Here is a 17,654-nt window from a genome sequence, read left to right on the forward strand (position 1 = left end):
TTGGACTCTCATAATTAAATCTGTGTACCTTAATATCCTGTTATCTAATAAGACTACAAACGAATAGTCATGCAATAAACTTTATAAAAAGTTTTACATAGAATTATTCACTATTAAGGAAAGGGTGCAAGGAAAACTTTGCTTACGGGGGAGGCACTGCCACATCAGGTTTAGAAGCCACTATTGTAGACTAAACTGAAATGTACCCCTTGGTGATAGAGATGGGGTATAGGAATGTTAATATCTCCTGTTTTCTGTTTCCAGGGAAGCTTCTGGGCACAACCATTGGGTCAGAAATCCGTGAGCTTCTAGGAGACAGAATTACTTTCAGGGTGCTGGCAGCTGCTGCTTTGTTGTGCTCCGTTGCTTATTGCCTTGCCCTCCTTATCCTCAGGAGGCATAGAGCCAAGACTTTAAAGTTGATACCCTGCCCACCCGACTCCATACAACAGGCAGCCATACATGGCATTGACAACCGAGCATGGGAGGGGGGCAGTGAGTAAACTAAGAAATGATCAGTTCATGAAGATACTGCAGATGCAGTTGGAATCTCCTTCCTTGAAAGCAACTTTAGTTCAGAAATATCAAATGCCCGATCTTTTGTTGCTGCAAGAGGCCTGCACCAAATGAGGATTTCCATTTGTTTCAAGGTGTGTAACTCACTAGCCTATGGATGATAATTATGAAAAGTGGACATTTTTGTAGGGTACTTGCTCTTTGTGCTGCAGATGACAGTTACATTTACTGTGCATGACTACATTGCATGCTCTGTAAGCTTTCAAGTTGTGTTAAAAGCAGAAATGAATAACTTGAGAACATTGATTCTTAGTTTTTCCAATTTTCTGTATATCTTGAGAGCATTAATGGTAAGTAGGTAGCAGCTGGTTGGCAGTCACTGACCAAGGAGTTTTAGTACCAATACTACCTCCCTGGGTATTAGTGACGCATGTGTAGTGAGCCAGCACTTCAGGGGTTGTAAAGTTGCACTTCTCTGACCCTGGTAGCCATCTTTTCTTTCTGCCTCACCCACATGTGGATTACTGGCATTCTGTTCACAAAAATTCACTCTCTCCTAGGCACATATAACACTCACTAACACATAACTCAGTCTTTATGACTGTAGATTTTCCTGTGGTAAGTGCTATGTGATAGCCCTGCCCTTTGGCAAAATGGCAGGAGTAGTAGGTAGAAGTAGTAGAAACATTAGGTAGAAACCTTGGTAGAAGTAGTTGTTAGTAATATTAAGTGGGAACCTCTGGAAACATTGCGCTAGAGTTGCCCTCTTCCAGTGGCCAGTTAAGAATGATGCATTAATGTATAAGAGGTGGCTCTAGAGCTTACCATGTATGGAGACTTGCCATGACCACTGCCTTGAAAGAGTTCCTTAAGGGAATAAGCATCAGAGACATAGATTGTATTAATGCTTCATTCATAACTATTATTGTAATAGGAATGACAGTGTACAAGATGTACTAGGGACTACAGTTTGAAGGTAATCCTTTCTTAACTTTATCTAATCTATAGCCCACGCCTTGCAACCATATAACATTGTTGAAACCACTATTCCTTCAAACATACCCATTTTTCCTTTCAGAGATAATGTTCTTGCCTTCCACACATTTTTCAGTGCTCCAAGAACTTCTGCCCCCTCCCCCCACCCTGTGAGTCACTTCCGCTTCCATGGTTCCATCCGCTGCCAAATCCACTCACAGATATCTAAAACACTTCACTTCCTCCAGTTTTTCTCCAATATAACTTACCTCCCAATTGACTTGTCCCTCAACCCTACTGTACCTAATAACCTTGCTCTTATTCACATTTACTCAGCTTTCTTCTTTCACACACTTTACCAAACTCACTCATCAGTTTCTGCAATTTCTAACCTGAATCAGCCACTAGCGCTGTATCATCAGCGAACAACAACCGACTCACTTCCCAAGCCCTCTCATCCACAAGATCTACCAATGTACATTAAAACTTTGCTGCCATAATACTTGCTTTTTTTTTTTCAATACAGCTTTTACAGGTGTATGATATTTTCTACTTTTTCACAGGGCATCCCATAAGATGCATTTTCTAAGAATTCCATTCTTATATTAATGTATAGTAATGAGATTTTTAAACTAAAGCAAAGCAACACTTATTACATGCTGATAATGATCAACAGATCCTCATCATATGAAGTGGGATAAATTGCACGACACCAGTTGTCTTTTATCATGTCAGATTAATGTATTAAAACCTATAGAAAAAATGTAAATATTCAGGGGTAAGATAATATTCCATTGTTGTAAATATCACATTTATATTCCTAAAATTTTTATTCTATTGGTGCACTGTTCTCTGTACCTTTATAAAAGATATGTGAGACTAGATACAAAAATATCCTCTATATATAGGAAGTATGGCCCCTGGTAACAGAAGAAATTGCAACAGTCATCCATCTACTTATACTGAATAGGCCTTTCCTGTTTTTCAAACAGGATAGTCCATGCAAAATCTTCCTTAAACTCATAAATTTATATGTATTTTTACACAATGTAAATTATACAACATATCATTCTAATAAATGTGTAAACGTTATGACTAACAGGTTTGTATGTTGCAGTGACTAAATATTTTCATACATATCATGTGCAAAAAATTTGTGTTTATTCAAAGTAAAAATATACTTTTTTTCAAACACATCTATAACACAGTATAAGACATTTAAACAAGCTATTCTACTTTTCAGCAACACCATTAAAAGAAAAATAATCAAAATACTGTATTTCAGCAAACACTTCAGTCCCTACACAGTATGCTTGGGATAACGGTGAAAAAACACTTTAGCCTCACCACACTTCTTCACTACCTCTGTAGCTGTAATCAGTTCCAGTTAGCCACAGTAAAGCTTCATCTGATCTTTTATTTCGTCAATTGTTGTTTCTCCAAATTTTTCCTCTTGATCTTGCATCATCTTAAAAATGGCAGCCAACTGCTCAGATTGTGCCCTAGGATGGAAAAACAAACCAAATTACATATTTTGCAACTTCTCCAAATGAGAATGACTTTCTTCAAAATAAAACATTGATGTTACTGTACAACCTCTGCAAATGAGGCCTGAATTGTCTCTTCCTACCATACCTCACTGGAGCGAAAAAGGCAGTTAGGTACATTATAATCCCCTTTTATAGGGCTTCTGCAGATTCAGGGGTGCACTACAATCAAAAGTACAGAACTGATAATTTACAGTAACAGTAGACTACTAATTGCTAATGAAATTAAGCAGTATTTATTCTTTGACAATGAAGAATCTTGCAGTCTGGAAGATAATAATTTGTTTAATGAAAATCTATTTAATGATGATGAAAAGAATTATATCAAAACACTACATGATTGAATTTACGCTGTCTCAACAATACCTTCCCACGAGATGTCTTCATTTCTCCAGGAGTAAGTTGAGGAATATTTCATTTATTTCTTTGTTGTTTTCCTTTTCTTTTACGATGTTCTTCCATTACATTAGAAAAGGGGAAGATAAATTTGAGCTTCTCAGATGTTAAGAATGGAAAGATTATAAATGGAAAATTGAAATAAGGAAGACGGTTCAACAGCTTTGCTGAGTGAGGAAAGGAGGCATTATACTGCAGTGTACTGTGATGAAGATGTTAGTGGAACTGGAGCATATATACAGCATTGGAGAGCAATAAATGAGTACTGTGGAATAAGAAAGGAATGGAGAAACTTTGGAAAGTACATTTTATACTTTTCTTGAAATTCATCAGTAAATTTCTCCAAATGTGCTGAAGATGTGTCCAGATACACTTGACAAACCACTTCAAATGTTCAAGATGTTACTGGAAAAATGTGGTGCCAAGGGAGTCAAAGTAGGCAAACATCATACTTATTCATACGAAAGTAGACTTGAAGGAGCCACTTAATTACAAACCAGTCTCCTAGATGACTGGTCTGTAGGGTGTACTGGAAAATATAATCAGAAGGCAAATGGCTGATTTCCTGCTATGGAAAAACTACCTATTTGAAAGACAACATGGTTTTAGGGAAAGAGAGTGAGCTTTGTTGTAGACTAAAGAGAAGGCTGAGTGGATTATATGTATATGGACCACAAGAAAGCATATGACACTTTACCATATAGAGGGCTAGTAAAGAAGCCGGATTTTCAGTAAAGGGGAGACTCATTTGACGAGTACAAGATCTCCATTGAAGAGAACAGAGGACACATATCTGTAGAATCTTTTCGAAATAGGTTGAGGTCACCAGGGTTCTGTCCTGGGACCACAGTTCTTGATCTGTGTGAATGACTAGCTGGAAGGAATATGCTTCTATCTGAATATGTGTGCAGATATTGTCAATGTTGTGAGGAATGTAAAAAGGGAAGAGGATTGCATCATCTTCCAAGGGAACCTTGGCAAGACTCCAAAGTTGTCCTAATACATGGGTGATGAAATTAAACCTGTGTAAATGTAAAGTAATAAGGATCAAACATATTAAAAGATGGACTCAATATGAATACTATCTTTTTTCTTTCTTTTAAACTATTCGCCATTTCCCGCGTCAGCGAGGTAGCGCCTAGAACAGAGGACTGGGCCCTTTTTGGAATATCCTCACCTGGCCCCACTCTGTTCCTTCTTTTGGAAAATAAAAAAAAAAAAAAAAAAAAAAAAAAAGAGGGGGGAGGATTTCCAGCCCCCCACTCCCTCCCCTTTTAGTCACCTTCTACGACACGCAGGGAATACGTGGGAAGTATTCTTAATCCCCTATCCCCAGGGATACTATCTAGCTTGAAATAAACTGAAGGAATCTGTTTGTGAGAGAGACTTGGGAGTTGACATCAACCCTAACATGTTGCCAGTCTCATTAAGTGTTTGCCGACAAATATTAGAAATGCATTCATGTTCTTCAATAAAGAAATATTCAGCAAGATGTTCACATCTTACATGAGGCAAAAAGTAGAATAGCTCAAAATTGTCATAGAAACGGTCCACAGCAGGGCAACAAAGATGTTACCAAAATTAATAGAGCTGAGAAACGGGGAAATGTTTGCGACTTTAAATCTGCACACTGTAAAAGAAAGAATAGTGAACTGATCACAACCTTTCATGTTTTTTCAAACCAGAGTGATCAAAAAGTGAACAGCTCTTTGAAAAATATAGGGATGTAACAACCAGAGACAAAACAAAATTACGCCAGCTAATTGTTATAAAAGATGTGAAGAACCACTTTTACATTTTATAGTATGAGTTTTGAATGAATGGAATAGAAAGAATAAAAAAATGGTGTGGTAAATGAAGACAGCAAACAGAAGTGTCATCATAGAGATGGAGCCCCTTGAGTATAAAACTCCCTCCCCACCCAGCACAAATAAGTTATAAAAGAAACTATAAGACAATGCAATAAGTTGTGTATCACACATAGGTCTTTAAAGTTAAGACACACAATTACAGGTCATGAGTTTGGTAAGCTAAATACTAACATTAGGATAGAGAGAGGCAAATCAAAATGGATGTATATGGACAAATACATACTGGTGATAGCAGAAGACTTAGGTAGAAGGCCTTCAATTTAACTTTGGTTAAAAGAGAGGTGGAAGAAGGGCAAAGTCTTTATGAAGTTTATATAGTCTCTTTCAAACTCACTTCCTTTCAGCCATTATCTGCTCTGCACTCAATTGTGTCTCAATTGTCTTCTCAGAGGGTCGACGTTGTACCTTCTCCACATTTCCTGGCAGGTAGTGATTAAATTCCAACAGGTTTCCTATACTCTGGAAAATAATTTGAGGTGAGATTTATTTATCAGCCATTTGCAGTTACCCTTCCATGTGATGCAAATAAAATCTGCAAAGAATGTGGAAGTATCCAATTCATGATGAGACATAAACAGAAGGATACAATGGAAGAGAAAGGAGTGTGAATAATAAATAAGACAGCAAAAGTACTGAAATGATAGAGGAACTATTGCAGGATGTTTCAAATTAATGAAGTAGTGAAAGAACATCATGAAGCTCAAAAACCCCATGGAAATTTTCAATCCAGTTATTGTGTTGCAACTGAAAGAGTACATATAAAAGGTGGCCCACACTTTACTTAAATTACTCAAAGAAACAGAATGGAGAAAGGAAAGTCATACAGAATCAACAGCATGAAAACAGCTTTTTCATATACTTAAGTGTTTTAAATCAGTGTATTCAAATTTTTTGCCAGTGAAAGTAATGATATTAGGTTTATAAAAACATTTAAAACACTATTTGGTGGTGATATTCTTCTCATACGAATATCTGAATAACAGTGGAGTTTGTTAAACAATCAATACATTCATTTCCTGTATATAATGAGAGGTAAGTAATCAATACAGCTCTCAGTCTCATAGCTAGTTGATTGGATCAATATTGTGAGGAGACAAGCAACAATGACTTGTAGTGGTATCTGTATCAGATTCTGGAATAGTCTACCTCCTACAAAGAACTACATAGCTACCTACATCTTATGTAATACCTGTAATACACATTTGGGTAGATGATCTTTGTTTTCCAGAGCTTAAATTAACCAGAGTTCAAAAAAGAAAGATTTGTATGTCTCACACTATGTTAAGTGTATTGCAAATAAAAGCATCAGTGAATCCTTAAATTCAATGTGAATGCAATATTTCAAACAGTGATGAAGACAAAAAAAAAAGTGATCGATCATACCTTATATGGCTGTGGTATAATGCTGATACTAATATGTGACCCTAAACTAACTATCATTTGGTATCAGAATCTCTAATTATTCAGGATTATTTGAGTTTTTCTGCATTGAATTTTCTTATTCCTGATAATTAATGAAGTATTTTGTAAATTAATATTGAGAAATGATAGTAAATGATAAATACAATATACCTTCTCATTTATTTCTTCTTTCTCTTCGTTATCTGATTCTTCCTCTGCTTTTGCTTCTTGAATGTCTTGTAACTTCATCCTTTCGTTATATTCCTGTTTGTGATCACTATCGTCATTTGGTATCCTCATCATCCAAGTGGCAATGACAACTGCTAATGACAGTAACACTGACACAACGAAGATGAAAGATGTATTATTCCAAGACACTTCATATGATTCAAACCAAGCCTAGAAAATAGTGAACAAATGTTAAAATTGTAAAAAAATAAATACAGGATTTAAAATTAAAGACATTCAATGCTTTACAATTTAATTTTTGATATGACTTTTTCACTGACTGTCAGAACCAGGAAGACTACCATAAAGAAATATGAAATAAACTTGCATGTCCAAGAAGTTCCTAATTCTAGGTGTTGCCATGTTTTAATAACCATCATGCAAATAATTCAAAGTTGGTCACATTCATTATTTGCCAGAGGAATGTGAACCTTTTGTACAAGAGTAATAGCTTTAGCTACCTAATATTCTAGTGCTGTATGCACTTTATTCAGTGGCCTCAGGCAGTGGGGTGGATAACACTTTTTTATTTAAAAAAAACCATGCTATTCAAAAGGGTTGTCCAGATAATTTTGTTATCTATTTCGTTACAGATTGTTTTGAGCAGTCAGCACATATTTAAACTGATGACAATAATGTACTGTGCTTGTTATAATCTTAAATACTCTCAAAATATAATACAGAAACCAATGTTATTACTGTAACATCACAGTACTTACATAGGTGGTCCACATTGGGCCAGGTGGCCTGTCAAAGGCAGGGTAACTGTTTCAGTCATAATTTGTAATATGCAAGCAACTGAAATACATGTGGACTAAGAATTCAGTGTACATAATGCGGTAAAAGTGTATGCTTTACTGACTTCTCTGTGTAGTCCTTTCTGTACCTTTTTGCTATGGCAAAACCTTACTACCTTGGATTTGGCACTTCAGACAGCTCAGTAAATTGAACATTCCTAAACTTCTGACTTTATCCTTAAACAGCATTCTGAAACTTATGACTTTAGACTGACATCTTAGCAAACCTACACAATCATTTTATGAGAGTGACTTTTGCAGTTATTGTACCTATCAGTACTGTACATTAGGTGCCATGAGTATACAATATAATTTCAAGTAAATTTTGCATTACTATCTTTCATTCTAATAACTGCATCACTCTGTAGCTTGCAGCTGTTATATTTGCCTTTGAAAGGGTGGAAGACCAGCAGGTAGGCTAGGACAATTTAGAGTAGAGGAAATGAATTGTTTGCAGAGGATGTCTAGAGATTCATTTTGACTAGATCTCACACCAGTTGGTGTTCTGAGGGCTCACACACACACACATATATATATTTAATAGGTAATCGACATTCCCGCATTAGGTCGGTACCATTAAGAACACAAGACCAAGCCTAAGAGGGAAAATCCTCACTTAGTCCCTTTCTCTGTTCCTTCTTTTGGAAAAGTAATAACTGGAGGTGAGGATTTCAAGGCTCCCCTCACCTCCCCGCTCCCTCCCTTGTAGTCGCCCCAGGACCTTTCTAGTCTCCCTCAGCCCACGACCTGCATTACTTCCACAATCTGAGCAATATACTCATTTGGAGTGAGAAGCTCATCAACGAGATTGTATAATACAAACTCGCTGTAACCTTGAGCAGGTGGAGTCCAGTAATATCATATATATATATATATATATATATATATATATATATATATAAGGAGAATTCTCATACAAGCCCCAAGACAAAAGGGAGGAATGACCAGAACTATATTTAGTAAAACCCTTTACGGTATGCCTGCTTTCACTCTGTTAAGAAGCAATGGATTATACTTAAGACATTAAATAAAAATAGTGCATGTAAAAGAAGAATGACAAACAGAAAGAAGCCATGTACAAAAACGGAACAAAAATGCTACAATATAAATTTGTGTGTAGGAGCAACAATTCAATCTGAGGTGGGAGCAGTGATGATGGCAACTATAAATGCACAACCATCGTAATGTGTGTACTCACCTCCCAAGTTTGTGAATCGACATAACCACTCATTACTGTCAATGTGAACGGGAATACTGATGCCAGAGGTAGTTTAACCCGTTAACTGGTTACGAAATGGTCTGCTGGTATAAAGTCAATACCCTGAAGAGGAAAGTTATAAAAATTAAATCATAGCAATGGCAATATATTAGTGACTATCTTGCGTAATGTGCAGTTGGGTAAGATGACCATTATACAGATTCACACGTTTTATTGTGACACCGGCGAGTAGCACAGGTATGTCGCCAGCAATTCTCAAATAAAAAATTCTCAGGTTATTGTTTTTCTATAATCAACAGGTATGTGGGACGATTGAGGAACGTTACCAAGCCTGCTACAGTTGGCTGACTACTGAGCTACCTAGTTGCCTAGTTTAGTTTCGTGATGTAAGTACCAAGTATGATATTATTGTTACCATCGTTCCACGTAATGAAGGTCAACATATGCTAAGAGACTTATGTTAATAAACAACTGGATTATACATATGTTAAAAGCGTCACACTATGGAAGCCAATAAAGCTTGTCTGTTGTAGATAATTACACGAAAAAATAATAACGGGCTACATCGGTAACCAAAACATTGATTGCCACGTAAAATTGCATTTATGAAGTTATAAACCTTGGAGTTGAACAATTATTAGAATATAGAGCGTATTTGAAGAGTGTACTATTTGGGTGTAGACGTAGAAATTTTATCAAGAATTACTTCTAAAAGAGAAATATAAATAGTATAATTGGCATCTGCTGTTGAAGGCATTGGGAACGGAAGGTTAAAACCCGAGGGTGCGTTTCGATAAACAATCCTGTATAGGGATTAGAAATTAGTTGAAGTTGACGGGAGATTACAAAATAATATAAAACAATTGGCAAATTAAAAACTATAATGAGTAATTAAAGAATGGTAAGTTATCTGTTGAAGAATGTTAGGGTTGTAACGAAAGAGAAAATTTAGGAATTAGGAACTTCATTTTAGATTTGGGTTTACTCTAAACGCACCCCCAGCCTGACACTGAAGCCGCAGCGTTTGTTGTTGTTGTGAGAGTAACTTGATCCTGGTTGCTTGTGGACATTGGTGTTTCTTCATTTGAAGATAATGAAATCTAACAAAAGAGGAAGCATGTTACAGGAGCTGAGGCGCCGTGAATATGGAGTTAAATGTACCTGGTGGTGAGGCAAATCAGTCATCTTGTATATGCTAGCGTTGAACATGGAAAGGAGTATAGAAACCTGTGACTGACCTGTTGTTAGTAAACATTATGGCAGAGTTCTGCTTTATATTTTCGGTATTCGTATGATGATGAAGGTAAAGAGTCCGGATTCACTTCTGATTCATTCAGTAAGGAACCTAAATCTAATGTTTTTGGTGATATGCAATAGGATGGACGGATTTTTTTTTTATATGAAGTGTAGACGAGAGCAAGACTAGGATAGTTAGACATGTTGGAACCCAGGATAAGTTCCGATAGTTCGTGTTCAAGTTGTGCGAATTCAGTGGCCTAGCTTAGACAACAGGGGCCAAAGTGTTACCGTTGCCTCAAAGGAATGTAATACAGCAGGACAGAGTATATGGGAGCAGTCTAGGCCAATAGCCACCCTATTCTAACCTTTAATCTCAACCTTAGGTTAGGTTAGAATGAGCATGGCTCGGATTGCAGTCATTTCAAGTTGTGAATGATCACTGAACCATCATCGGAGTTGTTAGTGGCCTAAAGACTATCACTGACTTGCTTGGGGAACACCAAATGTATATGCTAAGGTCGTACCTTCCCCCATCTTGTTACATGGGTAACACTCCTTAGAATTCTTTCATGATGTTAACTGTGGTTGCTTGTGGCATAAAGCATCACTGGATAATGAGAGACCATTCCTCCCAGTTTAATTGATGGTAGGAAATGAGTAATCATACAAGTACGGCTAGAATACCAATACCATTGGCCTTACAACCCCTATCATGTTAGATAAGTAACTAACATTCTAGAATATTTTTATGGTACAAAAGGTGGATTCTTGTGATTTAAGGATTTCTTGTTATATTTTTTTTATTATACTTTATCACTGTCTCCAGCGTTAGTGAGGAAGCGCAAGGAAACATGAGGAATGGCCCAACCCACCCACGTACACATATATACACATAAACGCCCACACACACACACATACATACATATACATTTCAACAAATACATACATTTATGTACACAGACATTTACATATATACACATGTACATATTGATACTTGCTGCCTTCATCCATTCCCTTCGCCACCCAGCCACACATGAAATATCTTCCTCCCCTTTAGTGAGGTAGTGCCTGGAAAAGGCAGAATAGGCCACATTCACTCACACACAGTCTCTAGCTGTCATGTGCAATGTACTGAAACCACAGCTCCCTTTCCACATCCAGACCCCACCAACCTTTCCATGGTTTACCCCAGACGCTTCACATGCCCTGGTTCAGTCCATTGACAGCACGTCGACATCGGTATACCACAGTGTTCCACTTCATTCTATTCCTTGAACACTTTTCGCTCTCCTGCATGTTCAGGCCCCGATCGCTCGAAATCTTTTTCACTCCATCCTTCCACCTCCAGTTTGGTCTCCCGCTCCTCCTTCTTCCCTCCACCTCTGACACATATATCCTCTTTGTCAATCTTTCCTCACTCATTCTCTCCATGTGACCAAACCATTTCAACATGCCCTCTTCTGCTCTCTCAACCATACTCTTTTTATTATTACAGATCTCTCTTTACCCTTTCGTTACTTACTCGCTCAAGCCACCGCACACCACATGTTGTCTTCAAACATTTCATTCCCAACACATCCACCCTCTGCACAACCCTATCTATAGCCCATGCCTTGCAACCACTATTCCTTCAGACATACCCATTTTTGCTCCGAGACAATGTTCTTGCCTTCCACACATTCTTCAACACTCCCAGAACCTTTTCCCCCTCCCCCATCCTGTGACTGCTTCTGCTTCCATGGTTCCATCCACTGCTAACTCCACTCCCAGATATCTAAAACACTTCTTCCTCCATTTTTTCTCCAATCAGTCTTACCTCCCAATTGACTTGTTCCTCAACCCTACTGAACCTAATAATCTTGCTCTTATTCACATTTACTCTCAACTTTCTTCTTTCACACACTTTACCAAACTTAATCACCACCTTCTGCAGTTTCTCATCCGAATCAGCCACCAGCACTGTATCATCAGCGAACAACTGACTCACTTCCCAAGCCCTCTCATCCAGAACAGACTGCATACTTGCCCCTCTCTCCAAAACTCTTGCATTCACCTTCCTAATCACCCCATTCATAAACAGATTAAACAAACATAGAGACATCACACACCCCTGCTGCAAATCGACATTCACTAGAAACCGATCACTTTCCACTCTTCCTACTCATACATATGCCTTACATCCATGGTAAAAACTTTTCACTGCCTTTAGCAACTTACCTCCCACACCATATAATCTTAAAACCTTCCACAAATAATCTCTATCAACCCTATCATATGTTCTCCAGATCCATAAATGCTACATACAAATCCATCTGTTTTTCTGAATATTTCTCACATACATTCTTCAAAGCAAACACCTGATCCGCACATCCTCTACCACTTCTGAAACCACCCTACTCTTCCCTAATCTGATGCTCTACACATGCCCTTACCCTATCAATCAATACCCTCCCAAATAATTTCCCAGGGATACTCAACAAACTTATGCCTCTGTAATTTGAACACTCAACCTTTATCCCCTTTGCCTTTGTACAGTGGCACTATGCCTGCATTCCGCTAATCCTCAGGCACTTCACCATGATCCATACATACAATGAATATCCTTACTGACCAATCAACAACGATATAGTTTGCCTTGCAATTTAAATGAGTGTGGGAAGAGGTAAACCCTTTATGCCTTTGATTCAGTAAGGCTTTGTCTTACAATGAAAAGTTGATAGCTTTGATGAGATGAGAACCTTGTTCCTATGTGATCACAGGATGTGAGCAGCCAAATAGCATCATACATCTTATGCACTTTACACATGTTGATAAGATAACTCTTGATGATCTTAATAGATGACAGCTGGCATTTGCTGAAGGCCTTGATAGAGAATGTAATGCAAGTATGGTTGACTGATGGTTGTATTAATGTGATTAGTACAGCTAGAGATTCTGTTATGGACATGACAAAGACACAAATTTGGTAGCTTAACTGCTCCCCTAATGTTCCCTAGAGTGTTTTTTCCTTTTCAGGACAAGTATCCAGATTCTTCGTCTTGCAGCTTTTGGACCAAGGCGAAAGTGGAAACAGATTTTTCAGACAAAGCAGAACTCTCTTTTGGAGCTGAGTAATGACCTCTTGTGGATAACCAAGCCATTTGAAGAGCAGAGGAGTAAGTTGCTTTTTTTGTAATTTTTATTTTTTTATTTAGAAAAAGACAGTGACTGTGTAGGCAGATATAAACCCTGTATAGTATTTTCATAGTGTATTTGATTTGAACTCCCGTATTGTTCTCATATGCACCTGTAATGGAAACCAGTTGCTTTCTGGATCAGCTTTTATTTGCCCCTGTGGAAGGTATTAAGAATATATGGTGTGGGAGGCAAGTTGTTAGAAGCAGTGAAAAGTTTTTATCAAGGATGTAAGGCATGTGTACGTGTAGGAAGAGAGGAAAGTGATTGGTTCTCAGTGAATGTAGGTTTGCGGCAGGGGTGTGTGATGTCTCCATGGTTGTTTGATTTGTTTATGGATGGGGTTGTTAGGGAGGTGAATGCAAGAGTTTTGGAAAGAGGGGCAAGTATGAAGTCTGTTGGGGATGAGAGAGCTTGGGAAGTGAGTCAGTTGTTGTTCGCTGATGATACAGCGCTGGTGGCTGATTCATGTGAGAAACTGCAGAAGCTGGTGACTGAGTTTGGTAAAGTGTGTGAAAGAAGAAAGTTAAGAGTAAATGTGAATAAGAGCAAGGTTGTTAGGTACAGTAGGGTTGAGGGTCAAGTCAATTGGGAGGTGAGTTTGAATGGAGAAAAACTGGAGGAAGTGAAGTGTTTTAGATATCTGGGAGTAGATCTGGCAGCGGATGGAACCATGGATGTGGAAGTGGATCATAGGGTGGGGGAGGGGGCGAAAATTCTGGGGGCCTTGAAGAATGTGTGGAAGTCGAGAACATTATCTCGGAAAGCAAAAATGGGTATGTTTGAAGGAATAGTGGTTCCAACAATGTTGTATGGTTGCGAGGCGTGGGCTATGGATAGAGTGGTGCGCAGGAGGATGGATGTGCTGGAAATGAGATGTTTGAGGACAATGTGTGGTGTGAGGTGGTTTGATCGAGTAAGTAACGTAAGGGTAAGAGAGATGTGTGGAAATAAAAAGAGCGTGGTTGAGAGAGCAGAAGAGGGTGTTTTGAAATGGTTTGGGCACATGGAGAGAATGAGTGAGGAAAGATTGACCAAGAGGATATATGTGTCGGAGGTGGAGGGAACGAGGAGAAGAGGGAGACCAAATTGGAGGTGGAAAGATGGAGTGAAAAAGATTTTGTGTGATCGGGGCCTGAACATGCAGGAGGGTGAAAGGAGGGCAAGGAATAGAGTGAAGTGGAGCGATGTGGTATACCGGGGTTGACGTGCTGTCAGTGGATTGAATCAGGGCATGTGAAGCGTCTGGGGTAAACCATGGAAAGCTGTGTAGGTATGTATATTTGCGTGTGTGGACGTATGTATATACATGTGTATGGGGGTGGGTTGGGCCATTTCTTTCATCTGTTTCCTTGCGCTACCTCGCAAACGCGGGAGACAGCGAAAAAAAAAAAATGAAAACAGAGATGACAGGGAAATATCAGTCTATGGAAATCTTCATGTAGAAATTATAATGTCTGTATTGATAATAAATCTGCAGGTTGGAGTGAAGGTTTAGTCAAATGGGTTTGGAAAGTGAATGTGCATAAAGATAAAGGAAGTAGAAATAAATGTAAGAATTAAAGAGGAAAGCCCTGCTAGGATAGTTTGCAAAGCATTTGGTAGGAATATGATCGCTTTGCAAAAGTAACTAATAGATACATTTAGATTAAGAACAGACTAAATATAGTTCAGAAAGAGGGTGTATAGACCAAATCTTTGTTCTTAGATATGTTATGGAGGGAGTTTTAGAGAAAAAGAAAAACCATGCTGCATTTATGAATTTAGAAAAGCATATGCTTATGCTAAAGTTAATAGAAAAGGACTTTGGGGAGTTCTAAATCTCTGGTAGACATGGAATACTTTTGGGACTGTCAAAAAGAATATTTGTAATGTGGTCATATGAATGAGTGGTTTGAAGTAAATATCAGAGGGCATTAGGGTTGTATGACGCTGTTTAGATTTTTACGGGTAGGGCCTAATGCGAGATGTGAGCAGCCTGGGAAGATTGCATAATTTGAACCCCTGAACCATGCTGTAAATGATCAAAAGACAACAGTTATTGAATTCAAATTATACTGTTCTTTTAGCTAAATGAGTGGAGAGAAGAGGAACTGTGTAAAGCTTTGATTGCACTGATGACTTATGGAGTAGTAGGAGGATTAGGAAATGGTTCTTGTTTTTGAAAAAATGGGTTGTTACAAGTTGATTTCATTTTGAATGGAGAAGATCTGGAAGTTGTTAGTGAGTTTTAAGTGTTTATAAGTAATGATTAATAAGAATGGTATCAGGAAGGGCAAAGATTATAGTAGAGGCTTGTAAAGAGCAGAATTAGATGTGTACTCTGAGCACCAGCTAATACAAAGAATTTGATTGTATAATGTGCAAGATGGAGAGCTTTTCCCAAATCTGCGAATAGATATGTAGACCTTGTTTTTTGTAGGTCTAGACAGGTAGAAATGAGTTTTTTGTAGGTCTAGACAGGTAAAAATGAGATCAGTGGTGATGGATGTCTTATGCAATGTTCAATACTTGGAATTCAGAAAATAGATACAATAATGATTAAGATGTTTAAGAGATATTTGATGTGAAAAATTTGTTTGAGAGATATATGGATTAAGGCCTTTTAAGACTGGATGGGCATGTGGAACATGTGAGAAACATTAAGATGATGATCTGTAATCACATGTTGAAGTTTTTAGGATAGGTAGATTCAAAAAAAGATGTTTTGGAGGGAGGTAAATAAAGTGCGTAAGACAAGGGAATCAATGGGAACTTCAGTGAAGGGGGCTAATGGGGAGGTGATAACAAGTAGTGGTGATGTGAGAAGGAGATGGAGTGAGTATTTTGAAGGTTTGCTGAATGTGTTTGATGATAGAGTGGCAGATATAGGGTGTTTTAGTCGAGGTGGTGTGCAAAGTGAGAGGGTTAGGGAGAATCGTTTAGTAAACAGAGAAGAGGTAGTAAAAGCTTTGCGGAAGATGAAAGCCAGCAAGGCAGCGGGTTTGGATGGTATTGCAGTGGAATTTATTAAAAAAGGGGGTGACTGTATTGTTGACTGGTTGGTAAGGTTATTTAATGTATGTATGACTCATGGTGAGGTGCCTGAGGATTGGCGGAATGCCTGCATAGTTCCATTGTACAGAGGCAAAGGGGATAAAAGTGAGTACTCAAATTAAAGAGGTATAAGTTTGTTGAGTATTGATGGGAAATTATATGGGAGGGTATTGATTGAGAGGGTGAAGGCATGTACAGAGCATCTGATTGGGGAAGAGCAGTGTGGTTTCAGAAGTGGTAGAGGATGTGTGGATTAAGTGTTTGCTTTGAAGAATGTATGTGAGAAATACTTAGAAAAGCAAATGGATTTGTATGTAGCATTTATGGATCTGGAGAAGGCATATGATAGAGTTCATAGAGATGCTTTGTGGAAGGTATTAAGAATATATGGTGTGGGAGGCAAGTTGTTGGAAGCATTGAAAAGTTTTTATCGAGGGTGTTAGGCATGTGTATGTGTAGGAAGAGAGGAAAGGGATTGGTTCTCAGTGAATGTAGGTTTGCGGCAGGGGTGTATGATGTCTCCATGGTTGTTTAATTTGTTTATGGATGGGATTTATTTGGGAGGTGAATGCAAGAGTTTTGGAAAGAGGGGCAAGTATGCAGTCTGTTGTGGATGAGAGAGCTTAGGAAGTAAGTCAGTTGTCGTTCGCTGATGATACAGTGCTGGTGGCTTTGTGTGAGAAACTGCAGAAGCTGGTGACTGAGTCTGGTAAAGTGTGTGAAAGAAGAAAGCTGAGAGTAAATGTGAATAAGAGCAAGTTTATTAGGTACAGTAGGGTTGAGGAACAAGTCAGTTGGGAGGTAAGTTTGAATGGAGAAAAACTGGAGGAAGTGAAGTGTTTTAGATATCTGGGAGTGGATTTGGCAGCGGATGGAACCATGGAAGCGGAAGTGAATCATAGGGTGGGGGAGGGGGTGAAAGTTCTGGGAGCATTGAAGAATGTGGGGAAGTCGAGAACATTATCTTGGAAAGTAAAAATGGGTATGTTTGAAGGAATAGTGGTTCCAACAATGTTATATGTATGCGAGGCATGGGCTATAGATAGAGTTGTGCGGAGGAGGGTGGATGTGCTGGAAATGAGATGTTTGAAGACAATATGTGGTGTGAGGTGGTTTGATCGAGTAAGTAATAATAGGGTAAGAGAGATGTGTGATAATAAAAAGAGTGTGGTTGAGAGAGCAGAAGAGGGTGTTTTGAAATGGTTTCGTCACATGGAGAGAATGAGTGAGGAAAGATTGACCAAGAGGATATATG

The 17,654-nt window shown here is 38.3% G+C and overlaps 3 protein-coding genes across 13 annotated transcripts in view; 2 read left to right on the plus strand and 1 right to left on the minus strand.

The window, feature by feature from the left end:
• The window catches only part of LOC139758639 (major facilitator superfamily domain-containing protein 6-A-like), a 90,870-nt gene extending 88,287 nt beyond the window's left edge, over nt 1-2,583 (plus strand). For all 6 annotated transcript variants that reach the window (XM_071680171.1, XM_071680172.1, XM_071680170.1 and 3 more), the window contains one exon: nt 265-2,583. In XM_071680171.1, coding sequence (XP_071536272.1) covers nt 265-503 — 239 coding nt within the window. In that variant the 3' untranslated portion in view covers nt 504-2,583. The remainder of the gene's footprint in view (nt 1-264) is intronic.
• Nucleotides 514-17,654, plus strand: part of LOC139758638 (DDB1- and CUL4-associated factor 17-like) — a 56,254-nt gene continuing 39,113 nt past the window's right edge. For 2 of the 5 annotated variants that reach the window (XR_011714876.1, XM_071680165.1), the window contains exons 1-2: nt 9,824-10,117; nt 13,205-13,344. Coding sequence is in view for 4 of the 5 variants with exons in the window: in XM_071680165.1 (XP_071536266.1) it covers nt 10,044-10,117; nt 13,205-13,344 (214 nt within the window). In the remaining variant the exon portion in view is untranslated. Of the gene's footprint in view, nt 651-9,249; nt 9,337-9,815; nt 10,118-13,204; nt 13,345-17,654 lie in introns of those variants that run through there. The other 3 variants (XM_071680167.1, XM_071680168.1, XM_071680166.1) reach the window with 3 other exon arrangements.
• LOC139758646 (uncharacterized) lies at nt 2,286-9,473 on the minus strand. 2 transcript variants are annotated; one of them, XM_071680195.1, is made up of 5 exons: nt 9,366-9,473; nt 8,930-9,052; nt 6,878-7,105; nt 5,640-5,764; nt 2,286-2,993 (listed from the first exon to the last, which is right to left on the minus strand). In XM_071680195.1, exons 2-5 carry the CDS (start codon nt 8,960-8,962, stop codon nt 2,879-2,881), a joined length of 501 nt encoding a protein of 166 aa, XP_071536296.1. In that variant the 5' UTR covers nt 8,963-9,052; nt 9,366-9,473; the 3' UTR covers nt 2,286-2,878. The 2 variants fall into 2 exon arrangements, with proteins under 2 accessions (XP_071536296.1, XP_071536295.1); XM_071680194.1 differs by lacking the exon at nt 9,366-9,473 and adding an exon at nt 9,277-9,301.

This window comes from Panulirus ornatus, chromosome 31 (assembly GCF_036320965.1).
Source record: "Panulirus ornatus isolate Po-2019 chromosome 31, ASM3632096v1, whole genome shotgun sequence".
In the NCBI taxonomy this organism is placed as follows: domain Eukaryota; kingdom Metazoa; phylum Arthropoda; class Malacostraca; order Decapoda; family Palinuridae; genus Panulirus; species Panulirus ornatus.

Coding starts and splice junctions, on each gene's coding strand:
- LOC139758646 (XM_071680195.1), bottom strand. CDS start 8,962: ATGAGTGGTTATGTCGATTCACAAACTTGGGAG. Junction 7,106..8,929: donor TCGATTCACAAACTTGGGAG/GTGAGTACACAC, acceptor ACTATTTTCTAG/GCTTGGTTTGAATCATATGA. Junction 2,994..5,639: donor CAGATAATGGCTGAAAGGAA/GTGAGTTTGAAA, acceptor TTTCCATCCTAG/GGCACAATCTGAGCAGTTGG.